The sequence below is a fragment of the Gopherus flavomarginatus genome, chromosome 4 (genome assembly GCF_025201925.1).
Source record: "Gopherus flavomarginatus isolate rGopFla2 chromosome 4, rGopFla2.mat.asm, whole genome shotgun sequence".
Classification (NCBI taxonomy): domain Eukaryota; kingdom Metazoa; phylum Chordata; order Testudines; family Testudinidae; genus Gopherus; species Gopherus flavomarginatus.
Window position 1 is genome coordinate 36,491,297 of NC_066620.1, and position 13,447 is coordinate 36,504,743.

General features: G+C 46.3%; 1 protein-coding gene and 1 pseudogene across 1 annotated transcript; one reads left to right on the forward strand and one right to left on the reverse strand.

The window, feature by feature from the left end:
- Positions 1-238: 238 nt before the first annotated feature.
- On the reverse strand, positions 239-8,092 carry EPCAM (epithelial cell adhesion molecule). The gene is made up of 9 exons (XM_050951940.1): positions 7,837-8,092; positions 6,551-6,655; positions 5,785-6,025; positions 5,366-5,431; positions 3,886-3,949; positions 3,073-3,174; positions 2,721-2,915; positions 1,886-1,927; positions 239-787 (listed from the first exon to the last, which is right to left on the reverse strand). The coding sequence occupies exons 1-9, from the start codon at positions 7,904-7,906 to the stop codon at positions 746-748; spliced, it is 927 nt and encodes a 308-aa protein (XP_050807897.1). The 5' UTR covers positions 7,907-8,092; the 3' UTR covers positions 239-745.
- A 703-nt stretch (positions 8,093-8,795) lies between these two features.
- LOC127049577 (DNA (cytosine-5)-methyltransferase 3B-like) lies at positions 8,796-12,902 on the forward strand (annotated as a pseudogene).
- The last annotated feature ends 545 nt before the right edge of the window (positions 12,903-13,447 follow it).

A 13,447-nucleotide genomic window follows, 5' to 3' on the forward strand; every position in this document is an offset into this window, starting at 1 on the left:
TTAAACAGTTTGTGCCCAGCCAGAAAGGTGGTTGGCCAATACAATAAGGATGTTTAGGTGCACATAAGACATGGCACTTGTGATCTAATCTTCCCATAGAAATTCATGAATGTCTGGGTTGCTTACTTTCTTCTCTAGATATTTTTACATGGGAGCACAGAGGATAATACCAAAGTACTGCATGATTAGTTTAACTAGACTAGTAGAATATAAAGTCAATATAATAAAGAGCTGGCAATTTGTTTTAGAGTTTTATTAAATTCAAGTCATAAAAAAAAGTTACAGCAAATGTATCAAAGACAGTGTACATACAGACATCTTTAAAAACAAAGCCATATTCAACTGTACATGAGCCAGAGAGCAGGTATTCAGAGTTCTGTAGCTATACCCTGACAAGGCCAGCCTCAAAAAAGTGTATTTAGATTAATTTCCCATTATTTGCAGTAGGAAGTTTGTAATAGATGTGTTACTGCAACACTTCTGCAGAGTCAGCTCATCGCTACAATCTCTTGGAGAGTTATCCAGCTCCCAAATTAAACTTGTACCCCTCCCACCCCCTCAAGATTGGCAACAGTGGTACTAGTACTTATCCTATCTATGCTCATTAGAATTTCAGAGATCACTAAGTCACATAATTTTTTCCCGTAGACCACAAACATATACAAAATTTAAATCCACACTTCTAGTCTTGTTTTAGTTCTGTTTGCCTTCTTGATAGTTCATGATTTGTCTTTAGTGACTTCAGTTATGGGTTTAATTCTCTTTGCATTTCATTCATTTCCTTTGCCTGGGGTGGGAAGGAAGAAGAGAAAAATATTAATGGTACAGATGTTGGAAGACAATTATATTTACCTCCTTAAAGGCCACTAGGGGGAGGGAGGTGGCGGCAGTCACTCTCGGTCTCTGTATTAGCTCTGCCACTGCCCCAAACACCCTATCATAGCCAGGCATTTTCATCCCATGGTTACATAATTTGTGGCTATGCCTTGGCATGCACTGTGAAGCAGTTTAGGGCCTCGCTTCACTCAGCCAAATAGAAAATAAAATCCTCCTTCTACAAAACACTTACTCATGGGCTTAGCTTTACTATTGTTAGTAGATGTTGCAAACAAACAATTATGAATGGATTTAACTCTGTTACTGGGAACTTAATGCCTGCATAAATGTTTGGGCTTAGTGCACCAAATATTCATTAACCTTGCTCATATAAAAGAGGTCTGTCACCATGCCATGACATGTTTTAGAGTTACTTAATAAACACTCTTTTTGGAAAAGTATCAGTGCATAGACCATAGTCTGCAACCAGGAGATCTAGTCAAATCTGGTGATGCTGCTGCTACTACCACTGATATCACACAATGCTAGGCTTGCTAGTGCTACTTCAAGGAACCCAAAATTTGAATTTTTCTTCTGCTTGGCAGAGAGCAAGTGAATAAGTTTTAAGCTAGATGTTTTGTGCCTCTCTCGTTTGAGGCCTGAGTCTCAAGGTACAGAAGTACCAGACAGAAGAAGTTCCTCTCGGCATCAGACTGCCCCTATTGCCAAGTACATTACTTGCATATAGTCATAATCCTGTGGAGATTAGGAAAGGACGTACCTAAACAGGAATACAGATTTACAATAACTGGTTTATTACACAGCAAGCAGCCAGCAAGTATTAAAAACCATGAGCCCTTGCCACACTAAGTCATTGCAACTAGAGTCACTTGTATACGAACACAGAGCTTTGACATTTGCTTTGCAACCCTCACAAAAAGAAATTTTGCCTTAGTTGGAAAAGAAGTCTTTCCCCCTAGAAAAAATCCTGAGGAAAGTGACACTCCACACCTTTAGCCTTCATAGAAGTCTGTACCTAATAAAGTGGTCTGGATCCTTTGGAACTTACCTCAGCCTTCTCATACTTTCCCCTCCTTTTCCTAGTGATTACCTGTAAGAGACAGAAAGGTTAACAGTTAAGTCAAGCATCACAATTCAGTGTTAAGCTTCAAGCCCGCTCAGTGCTCTAAAGTTTCCCAAACCTTGAGTCCTTAAGGAAGGGAAAGAAAAAAGTTTCTGCTACCCACTTTACTACATTGGACTAGCAGATTTAAAAAAAAAAAAAAAAAAAAAGCTATCCAGATAGGATAACTTAACTTAAATCTATCTCCAAAAAGGATCACCTACTTGTGTGCTGCACCAGAGCTCTAGAGAGAACAAAAAGCAGAAACAGGTTTTTAATCCAGTGACTGAGCTCAGAAGGAGACAAGTGTAAAGTTTGTCATTTATTTTATACAGTCAGATTACAGACTGAGTGCAAGTGATTTTACAGAAATCATTTTCTGCTGTAATATACATGATTGCTTCTCTGTAGTCTACACTACTACTTCCCAACCAGTGCGCCATAAGTCCCAAACAGGTGTGCTGTGGAATTTTTTAAAAAGTACATGTGAGGGTCCACCACCTTTTGATTAGTCATTGTCCTTGCCTATTCCAGGGCAGAGCAACCAACCAGAGCTTAATTTCTCTTCCTCCCTCCCCTACTGTGTGAGCAACAGGTCAGCTCCTGTGCTTATCCCCTTCTCCTCCTACCCCTCCCTAGCCAATGACTACAGGAGGGAAGAGCCCCTGGAGTTGGAGATGTGCTGCAGCAGACAAAAGTTGGGGACCACTGGTCTAGAGTGCTGGCACAAAAAGTGTACATTGCCAGTATTACTAGACTTGTTTGCAACTAAAAAACTTACCAGTACAATAATTCCAGCAACAATTGCTAGTATCACCACTACAATGACAGCAATAACACCAGCAGTCAGACGTTTCATGGAAAACTCTGGTGGCTTTTCATCAACATAGTAGATTAGAGCTTGATCAAATTTTAGAGGCTCTTCACTGATGTTTATGTTTAGTGTGCCACTCTGAATTAGAGAGTCACCTTTGACCTGTGGGAGGTTGAAGAGGCACTTATTAGCACACTGCACTTATGCAATAATCCATCTAAAAACAATGTTGGATACAACTCAAAATTATTAGCCAGTACACTTGAATATAATTGTTCGAAGTCACTGTTTTGAAAGCAAACTATTAATGCAGTCTTACATCTTTTTCAAAGTAGTAAGCCACATCAGCTATATCCACATCCTGAGCAGACTTCTGGGAAACATTTTGCTTCAGTTCAATAGTGATATAAGGGTTTTCATACTGCAAGAGTAAAAGCAGTGTTACCGTTATTACTTCCTTGTAAACAACTAGAGTGATGAAAAAAACAACAAGTCCTTTATAATGTTTTAAAGCAATTCCATAGAGTTATGTTCTTTTTAATGTTACTGATGAGCAGTTTTACAGATTGAGAACAAGATGGAAATACCAAAAATAGCACATTAGATGATGTATTTGAACCATGCAATGGTTAAGCAAAGTTATCTATATGGTGGGAGGAGGAATTTTAGAATTCTTTTGGACAGTAAACGGATGAGAATTTGCACCAGCCTTTACTCTGATTTTTCCAATTCATGAGCAACTCAAGATTTTGGTCATGTCTGAAGAGATTGTCAGGACAGGATTCACAGGAAAGGGAAGGTAGGGGCAGTGTCTCAGAAGCATGTTCTGAGTAGGAGTAGATTCCCCAAACAAGGCACATCTCTCCTCCCTTTTTGGAGGAGAATGGAGAAAATCCAACTCTAAATCTAATCCAGATCTAGGCACTGCCTACCCTTCAGTCTCTACTTTAGTTAACTGAATGATTACACTCAAAACAATACTATCACCATTGCTATTCAACTGGAATATTCCAATTTAAGTGTTTTATAGTCATACTAGCACCAAAATGCTTGCTTTGTATGAGCTCAATCTTAAGATATTAAATTGACTTCCAGACACATTTCTAAGTAAAGAAAAAGATACGCCTCTTACCACAACATCACTTATATACTTCGGATCCAGCGAGTAACGCTCCTTAAATTCATTTTTGATGCTTCTGCAAGAAGATTACAATATTAAAATGTAGCAACTCTAAGTTTACACAGAAGCTAAACTGCCACCCAAACATATTAGGAGTCTTCATTTTCATGAGTAAGAGCCCTATAGGAGGACTTTTGTACAACATATAGCAGCAGCTCCAGTGACAACTGGGACTTTCATGGGAGCGTATGATAAAGCATTGTGAAGGCCAAGTCAAAACTTCTAATGAAGTGAGTCAGGTATTGTAACACTTGCAATATTTGCCTTTTTTTTTTTTAAAAACCCACCTCAGTCTCAAGTGATTATATGACAGTTTTAATCTTAAATTTCTAGCTATCAGTTGCAGGGAAGAAGATAGTGGGACGCAAGTGTAACTCAAAGGCTCAAACCGGAAGGCCAGTTATTTTTGGTGTTCTAATATTGCCAAAACCTAAGAATTTTTATTTTACTTAGTTTAAATTAGAGCTATTAAAAAAATTAATCACGAGATTAAAAAATAATTGTGATTAACTGCAGTTTTAATTGCACTGTTAAATAATGGAATACCATTTAAGTATTTTTGGATGTCTCCTACATTTAAAAAATTACAACAGTGCTCACTTTGTACTATTTGATTACAAATATTTGCACTGTAAAAAAAAAGAAATAGTATTTTTCCAATATGTAACAAATCTATAACTGCATTCAAAACAAAACAATGGAAAACTAAGTGCCTACAAGTCCTCTCAATCCTACTTGTTCAGCCAATGGCTAAAATTATCTCCCATAAATGTAAACAATGCCGCCCGCTTCTTATTTACAATGTCACCTGAAAAGTGAGACCAGGTGTTTGCAAGGCAGTTCTGTAACCAGCACTGCAAGATATTTACTTGCCAGATATGCTAAACATTTATATGCCCCTTCATGCTATCTGAAGGTGGCAGCATCATCTCTTGTAAATGTAAACAAATTTGTTCAGCCAAATGCTAAGACAAACAAGAAGTAGGACTGAGTGGACCTGTAAAACTTTAGAGCCTACATTGTTGTTTGGAAGTGAAGTAATGTAACAAACAAACAAAAAATCTACATTTGTAAGGTGCACTACAGTACTTGTAAGAGGTGAATTGAAAAATACTATCTTTTTTACAGATCAAATATATGTAATCAAAATACAAGTGAGCACTGTACATTTTGTATTCTGTGTTGTAATGGAAATCAGTATATCTGTAAGTGTAGAACATCCAAAAATGTGAATAATAATAAATAGAATACCATTTTAAATTTAACAGTGTTAATAACTTGATTAAAAAACGCTGCATTAACTCCAGTGACTAACTCAAAACAAACTAACTGCAATTAATTGACAGCCCTAGTTGAAACATACTAGTGAAAAATAAAACATCCTCAACTGCATACTATAGCACAGACAGATGTTTTAATTTGATGCACTTACTCCTTCAAACGAGAAGCATCCACAGCTGTACTTCTCTCACTGTGTTTTGTTTCAATGATGATCCAGCTGAAATATAAAAGCAGTTAAGAGCAAATATTTTAAGTATCTACAGAGTCAGGTACACCAATATATTAAAATACTTTACTTACTCATGTTCTGAGATCAATGTTAACTGATTTTTTTAAAATTAAGTTGTGAGCAAGAACTAGAAACTTCTTTCCACCATTCCCTGCACATTCACACAGACGTATTAAATGAAGTATCAAATTATTTTAAAACTGATTAAGTTATTAGAAGGTTAGGATTACTGGATTCTTGGTTCACATATACACACTCTTAAGTTTTCCCTTATATACAAAATACAGAAGGCAAGTCATGTACTATTAGAATATGGCACCATAATGTGTTACAGGACTGACCTTGTTCTGACTAGTTCACTGCACTGCAAGTCTGCATCACTCTTTTCAGTTCTTCTTGCTCCAGCAGTGTTCACACACCAGCAGGAAGTTCCATTGCACTGCCTAGCCTTGAAGATGCCACTGTTTTCACAGTCAGGATCATAAATGCCATCATTGTCTACATATGCATGTTTTGGTTTCTCCCTACGACCAGATTTCGAGCCAGCCATTTCTGCCTTCATCAGCAGACATTTTGAAGTCACTAAGAATAGTTAAGGGAAAAAAAAGAAAAAAAAAAAGAAGAAGTTTTATCTTGAAAGTTACCAGAACCATTGATTCAAAACATCAGTGACTGGTTTTGGTCTGCTATAAGTAGAATGATGTTCTATTGAAAGGCAGCAACTGTAGTGTTGCTAAAAGGAAACGTTACACAAAAGTCACCTGTGGAAGGCCTTACCAGGAGACAGAGGACAAGGATTAAAACAAAGGGGGGGGGGTGGAAATATACATAGATTTGGATAATGAGAACTTGTTTAGACATGACAAACAAATTTGACCCTTAGCTCAATGGGTTTATAACCTTTTCAATCAGTAAGGGAGGATTAAGGAATAATTCACCCTTGGGGAAAGCTTCCTAAGTGCCCATTTTGTGGCTTCTTGTCCTTTCCTCTGAAGCAGTCAGCACCAATGACTGCCAACGCAGCCCAGTGGTCAGACCTAGTGAGGTCTCACCTGAAAGGATAACAGTAGGCGGCTGCCCAGACCAAGGCGTGTAGGCGATACTTACGTTTGTCACACCGGACTGAGACTTCTGACCCAATGGATGTGCACCAGCAGCCGGTATCATTGCCAATGCAGTTGGATGTGCGTTTGTTTTTGGCACATGTACAACCTAAAAGAGATTAAACCCCCAGGGACGCTGTGAGCACTTAACCCCCCTGCAGACGTGGCCCGCGTCCCCCTTTCGCAGGCTGTGGGCGAGCGCCGAGCCAAAGCGCAGCGAGTGACCCGCGCGAGGCCACCCCGCGCCCGGCGGAGCAGGAACCGGCCGGGAGAATGTCTCGGCTCCTCGGGCCCTGCCGAGCCCCGCACCCACCCCGCGCCCGGCGGAGCGGGAACCGGCCGGGAGAAGGTCTCGGCTCCTCGGGCCCTGCCGAGCCCCGCACCCACCCCGCGCCCGGCGGAGCAGGAACCGGCCGGGAGAAGGTCTCGGCTCCTCGGGCCCTGCCGAGCCCCGCACCCACCCCGCGCCCGGCGGAGCAGGAACCGGCCGGGAGAATGTCTCGGCTCCTCGGGCCCTGCCGAGCCCCGCCCCGCACCCACCCCGCGCCCGGCGGAGCAGGAACCGGCCGGGAGAATGTCTCGGCTCCTCTGGCCCTGCCGAGCCCCGCCCCGCACCCACCCCGCGCCCGGCGGAGCGGGAACCGGCCGGGAGAAGGTCTCGGCTCCTCGGGCCCTGCCGAGCCCCGCACCCACCCCGCGCCCGGCGGAGCGGGAACCGGCCGGGAGAATGTCTCGGCTCCTCAGGCCCTGCCGAGCCCAGCCCCGCACCCACCCCGCGCCCGGCGGAGCGGGAACCGGCCGGGAGAATGTCTCGGCTCCTCGGGCCCTGCCGAGCCCCGCACCCACCCCGCGCCCGGCGGAGCGGGAACCGGCCGGGAGACTGTCTCGGCTCCTCTGGCCCTGCCGACCCCGGCCCCGCACCCAACAGCTGGTTTCGCCTCCCCCCGGCCGCTCAAGTATCCTCCGTGCGCGCCCCTCCGCGGGAAACTCTCCGGGCTCGGCCCCGCACGCACCCAGGGGCGGGGCCGGGCCGGGCGGTTCCCGAGACCCAGCCAGAGCCCCGCAGGTGCTCGGGGCGCGGCTCAGCCACCCAGAGGGCACCGGGCGCTCCCAGCACGGCGCTTCCCAACCCTGCGGCGCGCCCGGCCCAGCTCCCGCCCCCGGCGGCTCAGCTCCCCAGCAGCAGGCGGAGCCCGCGCTAGCCACAGCGCCAAGGGCGGCCGGAGCGCCACGGCGGAGCTCGCCTCGCCCTGCCGGGAGGGCCCATTCTGGGGCACGGACCCTACTCACCCTGGTCCTGCTGAGCCCAGCACACGGCGGCCACCAGCAGCAGCAGCGCAGCCCCGCGGAGCAGCTCCATGGCGGGCGGGCGGTCCGGAGCGCTTGGCCCTGTAGCTGCGGGAGAGCGACCTGTGCGTGCGCCTCGGGGAACCGCTCCCAGTCACTGACTGAGCTGCCCGACAGGTTCCGCAGGTAGTGACCTGGCCGCGCCTCCCGTCTCCAGTTACACCCACCTGGGGTGGCTGCCGCCACTCCTCCCCCTGCGATCGCTGGCGCTGGCGCTGCCCCTGCCCCTGCCCCACCCGGGCTAATAAACCCCGCAGCGCCTGGGCGAAACTCAGTGACTCAGAGGGGGAGGGGTCCCTGCCTCACCTGGGGCGCTCCGGGGCCGGCGACCATATATAGCCTCTTCCGGGGGCGGGGGGAAGCCGGGAGACCATGGGGGGGGGGGGAAGCGCTCATCTCCGGGGGCGGGGGGAAGCCGGGAGACCATGGGGTGTGTGGGGGGGAGCGCTCATCTCCGGGGGCGGGGGGAAGCCGGGAGACCATGGGGTGTGTGGGGGGGAGCGCTCATCTCCGGGGGCGGGGGGAAGCCGGGAGACCATGGGGGGGGGAGCGCTCATCTCCGGGGGCGGGGGGAAGCCGGGAGACCATAGGAGGGGGGGAGCGCTCATCTCCGGGGGCGCGGTGAAGCCGGGAGACCATGGGGTGTGTGGGGGGGAGCGCTCATCTCCGGGGGCGGGGGGAAGCCGGGAGACCATAGGAGGGGGGGAGCGCTCATCTCTGGGGGCGGGGGGAAGCCGGGAGACAATGGGGTGGGGGAAAGCGCTCACCTCCGGGCGGGGGGGGGAGGCGGAGCAAGGCAGGAGGGCACTGTGGAGAAGGGCACTGACGGGGCAGCAGTAGGGGATCCATGGGACGGGACCCTCTGGCCCCAAGGGGCTTGGCCTGGAAACAGGTAGCGGAATATGACGGCCCTTGGCAAGCTGAGTACGTGCCAATACAATGCCCGAGGGTGGAGTGGATTGGAAAGAGAAGAGGGATCTACAGGGCAAGTAGAGGCAAGGGAAAGCGAGAGGAGAGGAGGGCAAGGTGCATAGAAAGGGGAGGGAAAGGAGGATGGAGGAAATGAGGAACGTCATGAATGAAACCAGTACATGACCTGCACTAGGAGGTTTTGCTTTTCAGGACAAGAAGAAACTGTTACTCATCCTGGATCAATCCCTGCCTTCTGTTGGTTTTGAGGTGTGGGAACTTAGGTTGTCACTCACTTTTCTATGACCCCTTCGCTAGTGGAATAAACATGCCCCTTTCTCCTTTGTGATATCTATGATCTAATTTTTTAAGCTCCTCTCAGATTCTCAGATATGCCAATTGTTGTATTGGGCTGTTTGTGTGTTGGCATGGGTATGTCATTGTAGCTATTCCAGTATAACCCTAAACCGGGGTCAGCAAGCTTTCAGAAGTGGTGTGCAAAGACTTCATTTATTCACTCTAATTTAAGGTTTTGCGTGCCAGTAATACATTTTAATGTGTTTAATGTCTCTATAACTTTATAATATATAACTAAACTATTGTTGTATGTAAAGTAAATAAGGTTTTTAAAATGTTTAAGCAGCTTAATTTAAAATTAAATTAAAATGCAGAGCCCCCCCTGGACCGGTGGCCAGGATCTGGGCAGTGTGAGTGCCACTGAAAATCAGCTCACTTGCCGCCGTTGGCATGCATGCATGCAATAGGTTGTCTACCCCTGCCCTATAGCATACACACAGCATACACCAGTGGAAGGGTTTTCTGTCCACATAGTAACAGAACCTGCTCAAACAAAGGCATGGGTTACACCTAAAACTTTGGTCAACCTAGCTGCATTGTTCAGGGCTGTGGAAAATTTGATGCCTTATGCAACATAGCCGCCACTGGAGACACAGTTAGGTTGATAGATTTCTTCCATTGAGCAGCCACTGCTTTTCAGATAGGTCAATTAATTACATCAATGGGGAAAAAAAACTATCCATCAATGTAGAAAGTGTCTATGCCCCAGCTGCAGTATCACAGCTGTGCTGCTGTTGTGTAGACATACCCAAAGTTAGCTGTGTCAACAGAAGCATTCTCCTATCGACATAGCTGTGCCCACACTGGGGGTTAGGTTGGAATAGCTATGTTGGTCAGGGGTGTGGAGTTTTTTTTACAGCCCAGACTGATGTAGCTATCATGATCTAATTTATAAGTATGAACCAAGCCCCAGTTTAGCTACAGCAGAATAACTTTTTCTAAAACTATTGATTTAGGAAGGGAGTTTTAACTTTATTTAGGAAGTTTTAGTAGGTTTAAAAATCCTTGCTATATAAATATCAGAAACAAAAATAACTATTACAACAGTGAGCTTTTGTTTAGACAAATATACAGTAATATAATCAGATTTTTCTATTTAACTGGCTGTTACCATATTACAGTGAGAATATTTACACTACACATGACATGTTTCTGGTGATTTTATTAAATTGAGAGGCATTCAGTGGCAGAGGCCAGGAAAAAATTAAGTGAGCATGAAGAGTGGATGCAGGACTCGATGCTGAGGCTAATGGGGGAGCAAATGGACATGATGAAGCACCTGTTGGAGGAGCAAATGGATATGATGAAGCATCTGTTGGAGCTGCAGGAAAGCCAACAAGAGCACAGACTCCCATTGCATCCACTGTATAACCGCCTGCCCTCCTCCCCATGTTCCATAACCTCCTTACTCAGATGCCCAAGAATGCAGGGGGGTAGGAGGGCGCTCCAGGCACCCAGCCACTCCACTTCAGAGGATGGCCCAAGCAATAGAAGGTGTCATTCATACAGTTTGATTTGTAGTGTGGCTACAATAAACAATGTGGCCTTATCCTTCCCTCCTCCACCCCACCACACCCAGGCTACCTTGTCCAGTATCTCTTTTTTTAAAAAAAATTAATAAAGAAAGAATGCACGGTTTCAAAACAATAGTTACTTTATTTTGAAGGGGAGAGGGTGGTTGGCTTAGAGGGAATTAAAATCAACAAAGATTTGCATCAAGTAGGAACACACACAACTTGTTACACTGAAGCCTGGCCAGTCATGAAACTGGTTTTCAAAGCCCCTCTGATGTGCAGCGCGCCTTGCTGTGCTCTTCTAATCGTCCTGGTGTCTAGCTGCTCAAAATTGGATGCCAGGCGATTTGCCTCAACCTCTCACCCCACCATAAACGTCTCCTGCTTACTATCACAGATATTATGGGGCACACAGCAGGCAGCAATAACAATGGGAATGTTGGTTGTGCTGAGGTCTGACCTAGTCAGCAAACAGCACCAGTGAGCTTTTAAATGTCCAAAGGCACATTCTACCACCATTCTGCACTTAATCAGGCTATAGTTGAACTGCTCCTTACTACTGTCCATGCTTCGTGAGCCAGGGGAGCAAGGGGTAGGCTGGGGTAGGTGCGACTGCGTGGTGCTGCCGGTTGGGAGAGCAGCCTGAGGCAGAAGCCTCCAGCTTGCATGATATTCCAGGCAGGACTGAATCTCCATCAGATGAAACTTAAAGAAGAGAATGACCTGGAGTCTCTGGCTCCCATGCGATGTTCCAAGAGGAGGATGGCCATGTCTGTCCAGGTGTCACTAATTGGCCTCACTGAGGAGGGTTCCAAGGAGTCCTCCTAGAGCAGCACTACCACATCTGAAAGCAGCACCCAGGAGGACCAGAACGGATCCCCTGAGCTCGTCGCTGGGGAGCAGGAGAGCAGGGGAAGTGGTGGAATACCAGGATGGGAAAGATTTTGGAATTGGGGAGCTCATGTGGGGGAAGATCAAGGGCTTCTCCTGGTGGCCTGCAATCATCATCTCTACAGAGTCTCATCCAGATGTCAGGCAATCTCCAGAATGTGCTGGGTGCAATGGTTTTAGGATGGGAAGTTCTCTGAGGTTTCAGCAGACAAGCTGGTGGGTCTGATGGCTTTTAGGCAGCATTTCATCCACTTCACGTTTAATAAGCTGGTCTCCTATCAACGAGTCATACACTATGCCCTGGAGGTTGCTAGGAGCCAGACAGGGAAGACATTCCCAGAACCCCTGGCCAAGCGGCTAAAGATTAACTTCTGCAACAACAGCAAGGAGTGGATATCCCAGAGGTGGACCAGAACAGAAAGCAAATGGTTTCCGAAGTTACAAACAACAGCAGGAGCCTTGAAGACAGTTGTTTATCTTGCAGGAGAAAAAACCCAGCCACATTCCACCCGCTGTTTGAGGGAAGCCTTTGCCAGACTTGCAGGGATCGATTGGTGCTCTTCTACATGTACGACAAGGACAGGTACCAGTCCTACTGCACCGTCTGCTGCGAAGGCAAGGAGCTGCTGCTGTATAGCAATGTCAGCTGCTGCAGGTGCTTCTGTGTTGAATGCTTGGCGGTCCTGGTAGGGCAAGGTACCTCGGTCAAGGCGAAAGAGCAAGAGCCCTGGAGCTGTTACATGTGTCAAACACAGAAGTGCTTTGAGGTGTTACAGCGTGTACCGGATGGGAATGTACAGCTGCAAGACTTCTTTACTAGCGACAAAAGACAGGAATATGATGCACCTAAAATCTAACAAGGCCCTTACATTTCCCACAGTCACTACCCTTGATAACAGAACATCAATGATTGTATTGGCTACTTGGATCACAGCAATTCCCACAGTAGACTTGCCCACAACAGCAGCGGTGACGGTGAGCTGAGTAGGCTCCATGCTTACTGTGGTATGGCATCTGCACGGGTAACCCAGGAAAAAGGCATGAAACAATTGTCTGTTGTTGCTTTCACGGAGGGAGGGGTGACTGATGACATGTACCCAAAACCACCTGCGACAATGTTTTTGCCCCCTCAAGCATTGGGAGCTTACCCCAGAATTCCAATGGGCAGCGGAGACTACGGGAACTCTGGGATATCTACCCACAGTGCATCACTCCGTAAGTTGATGCTAGCCATGGTAGTGAGGCCGCACTCTGCTGACTTAATTCACTAAGTGGGGATATACGCAATCAACTGTATAAAATTGATTTCTAAAAATCGACTTTATAAAATCAACCTAATTTCGTAATGTAGACGTACCCTTAGTTTCTGTTCAAACACCTGCAACATATCACACCCAAGTTCCATTTTGCTTTTACTTTTTGAGCAAACAATAATAAGTAATGAAAAATAATATTCAATTTGCTTTCTGCAAATCCACTGCATTTTTCCCCCCAAATTATTTTATAAACACAATATCCATAGAAATCCTGGTATATTCTCAGACAATTCAAGAACAAAAAAAATGGTTAAAGATATTAAATATACTATTTGTTATGCATATGTCAACTAGCTGTTGTCTTTAGTTCTGCTGTGGGATGTATACAGCAGCAGTGTATTTGTGCACTTTGATTCTAAGGAATTTGGAGAACACTTCTGTTACTGAAGTATCTCCACTTCCTTTCCTTTTAAATTCAAAAATGCACGCACGGGCCCAATCCTGCTTTTCTCGCTGAACCGCCCCTTCCATGGGCACCAACTTGTTCCACTACCAGTTTAGTTAGGAGGGTGGGCTTCTCAACTAGCCCCCACCCTTCCTGGTCTTTTCCCTTAAACATTCTTACTC

Coding starts and splice junctions, on each gene's coding strand:
- EPCAM (XM_050951940.1), bottom strand. CDS start 7,906: ATGGAGCTGCTCCGCGGGGCTGCGCTGCTGCTGCTGGTGGCCGCCGTG. Junction 5,432..5,784: donor AGTGAACTAGTCAGAACAAG/GTCAGTCCTGTA, acceptor TTTATATTTCAG/CTGGATCATCATTGAAACAA. Junction 3,950..5,365: donor GATGCTTCTCGTTTGAAGGA/GTAAGTGCATCA, acceptor ATCTTCTTGCAG/AAGCATCAAAAATGAATTTA.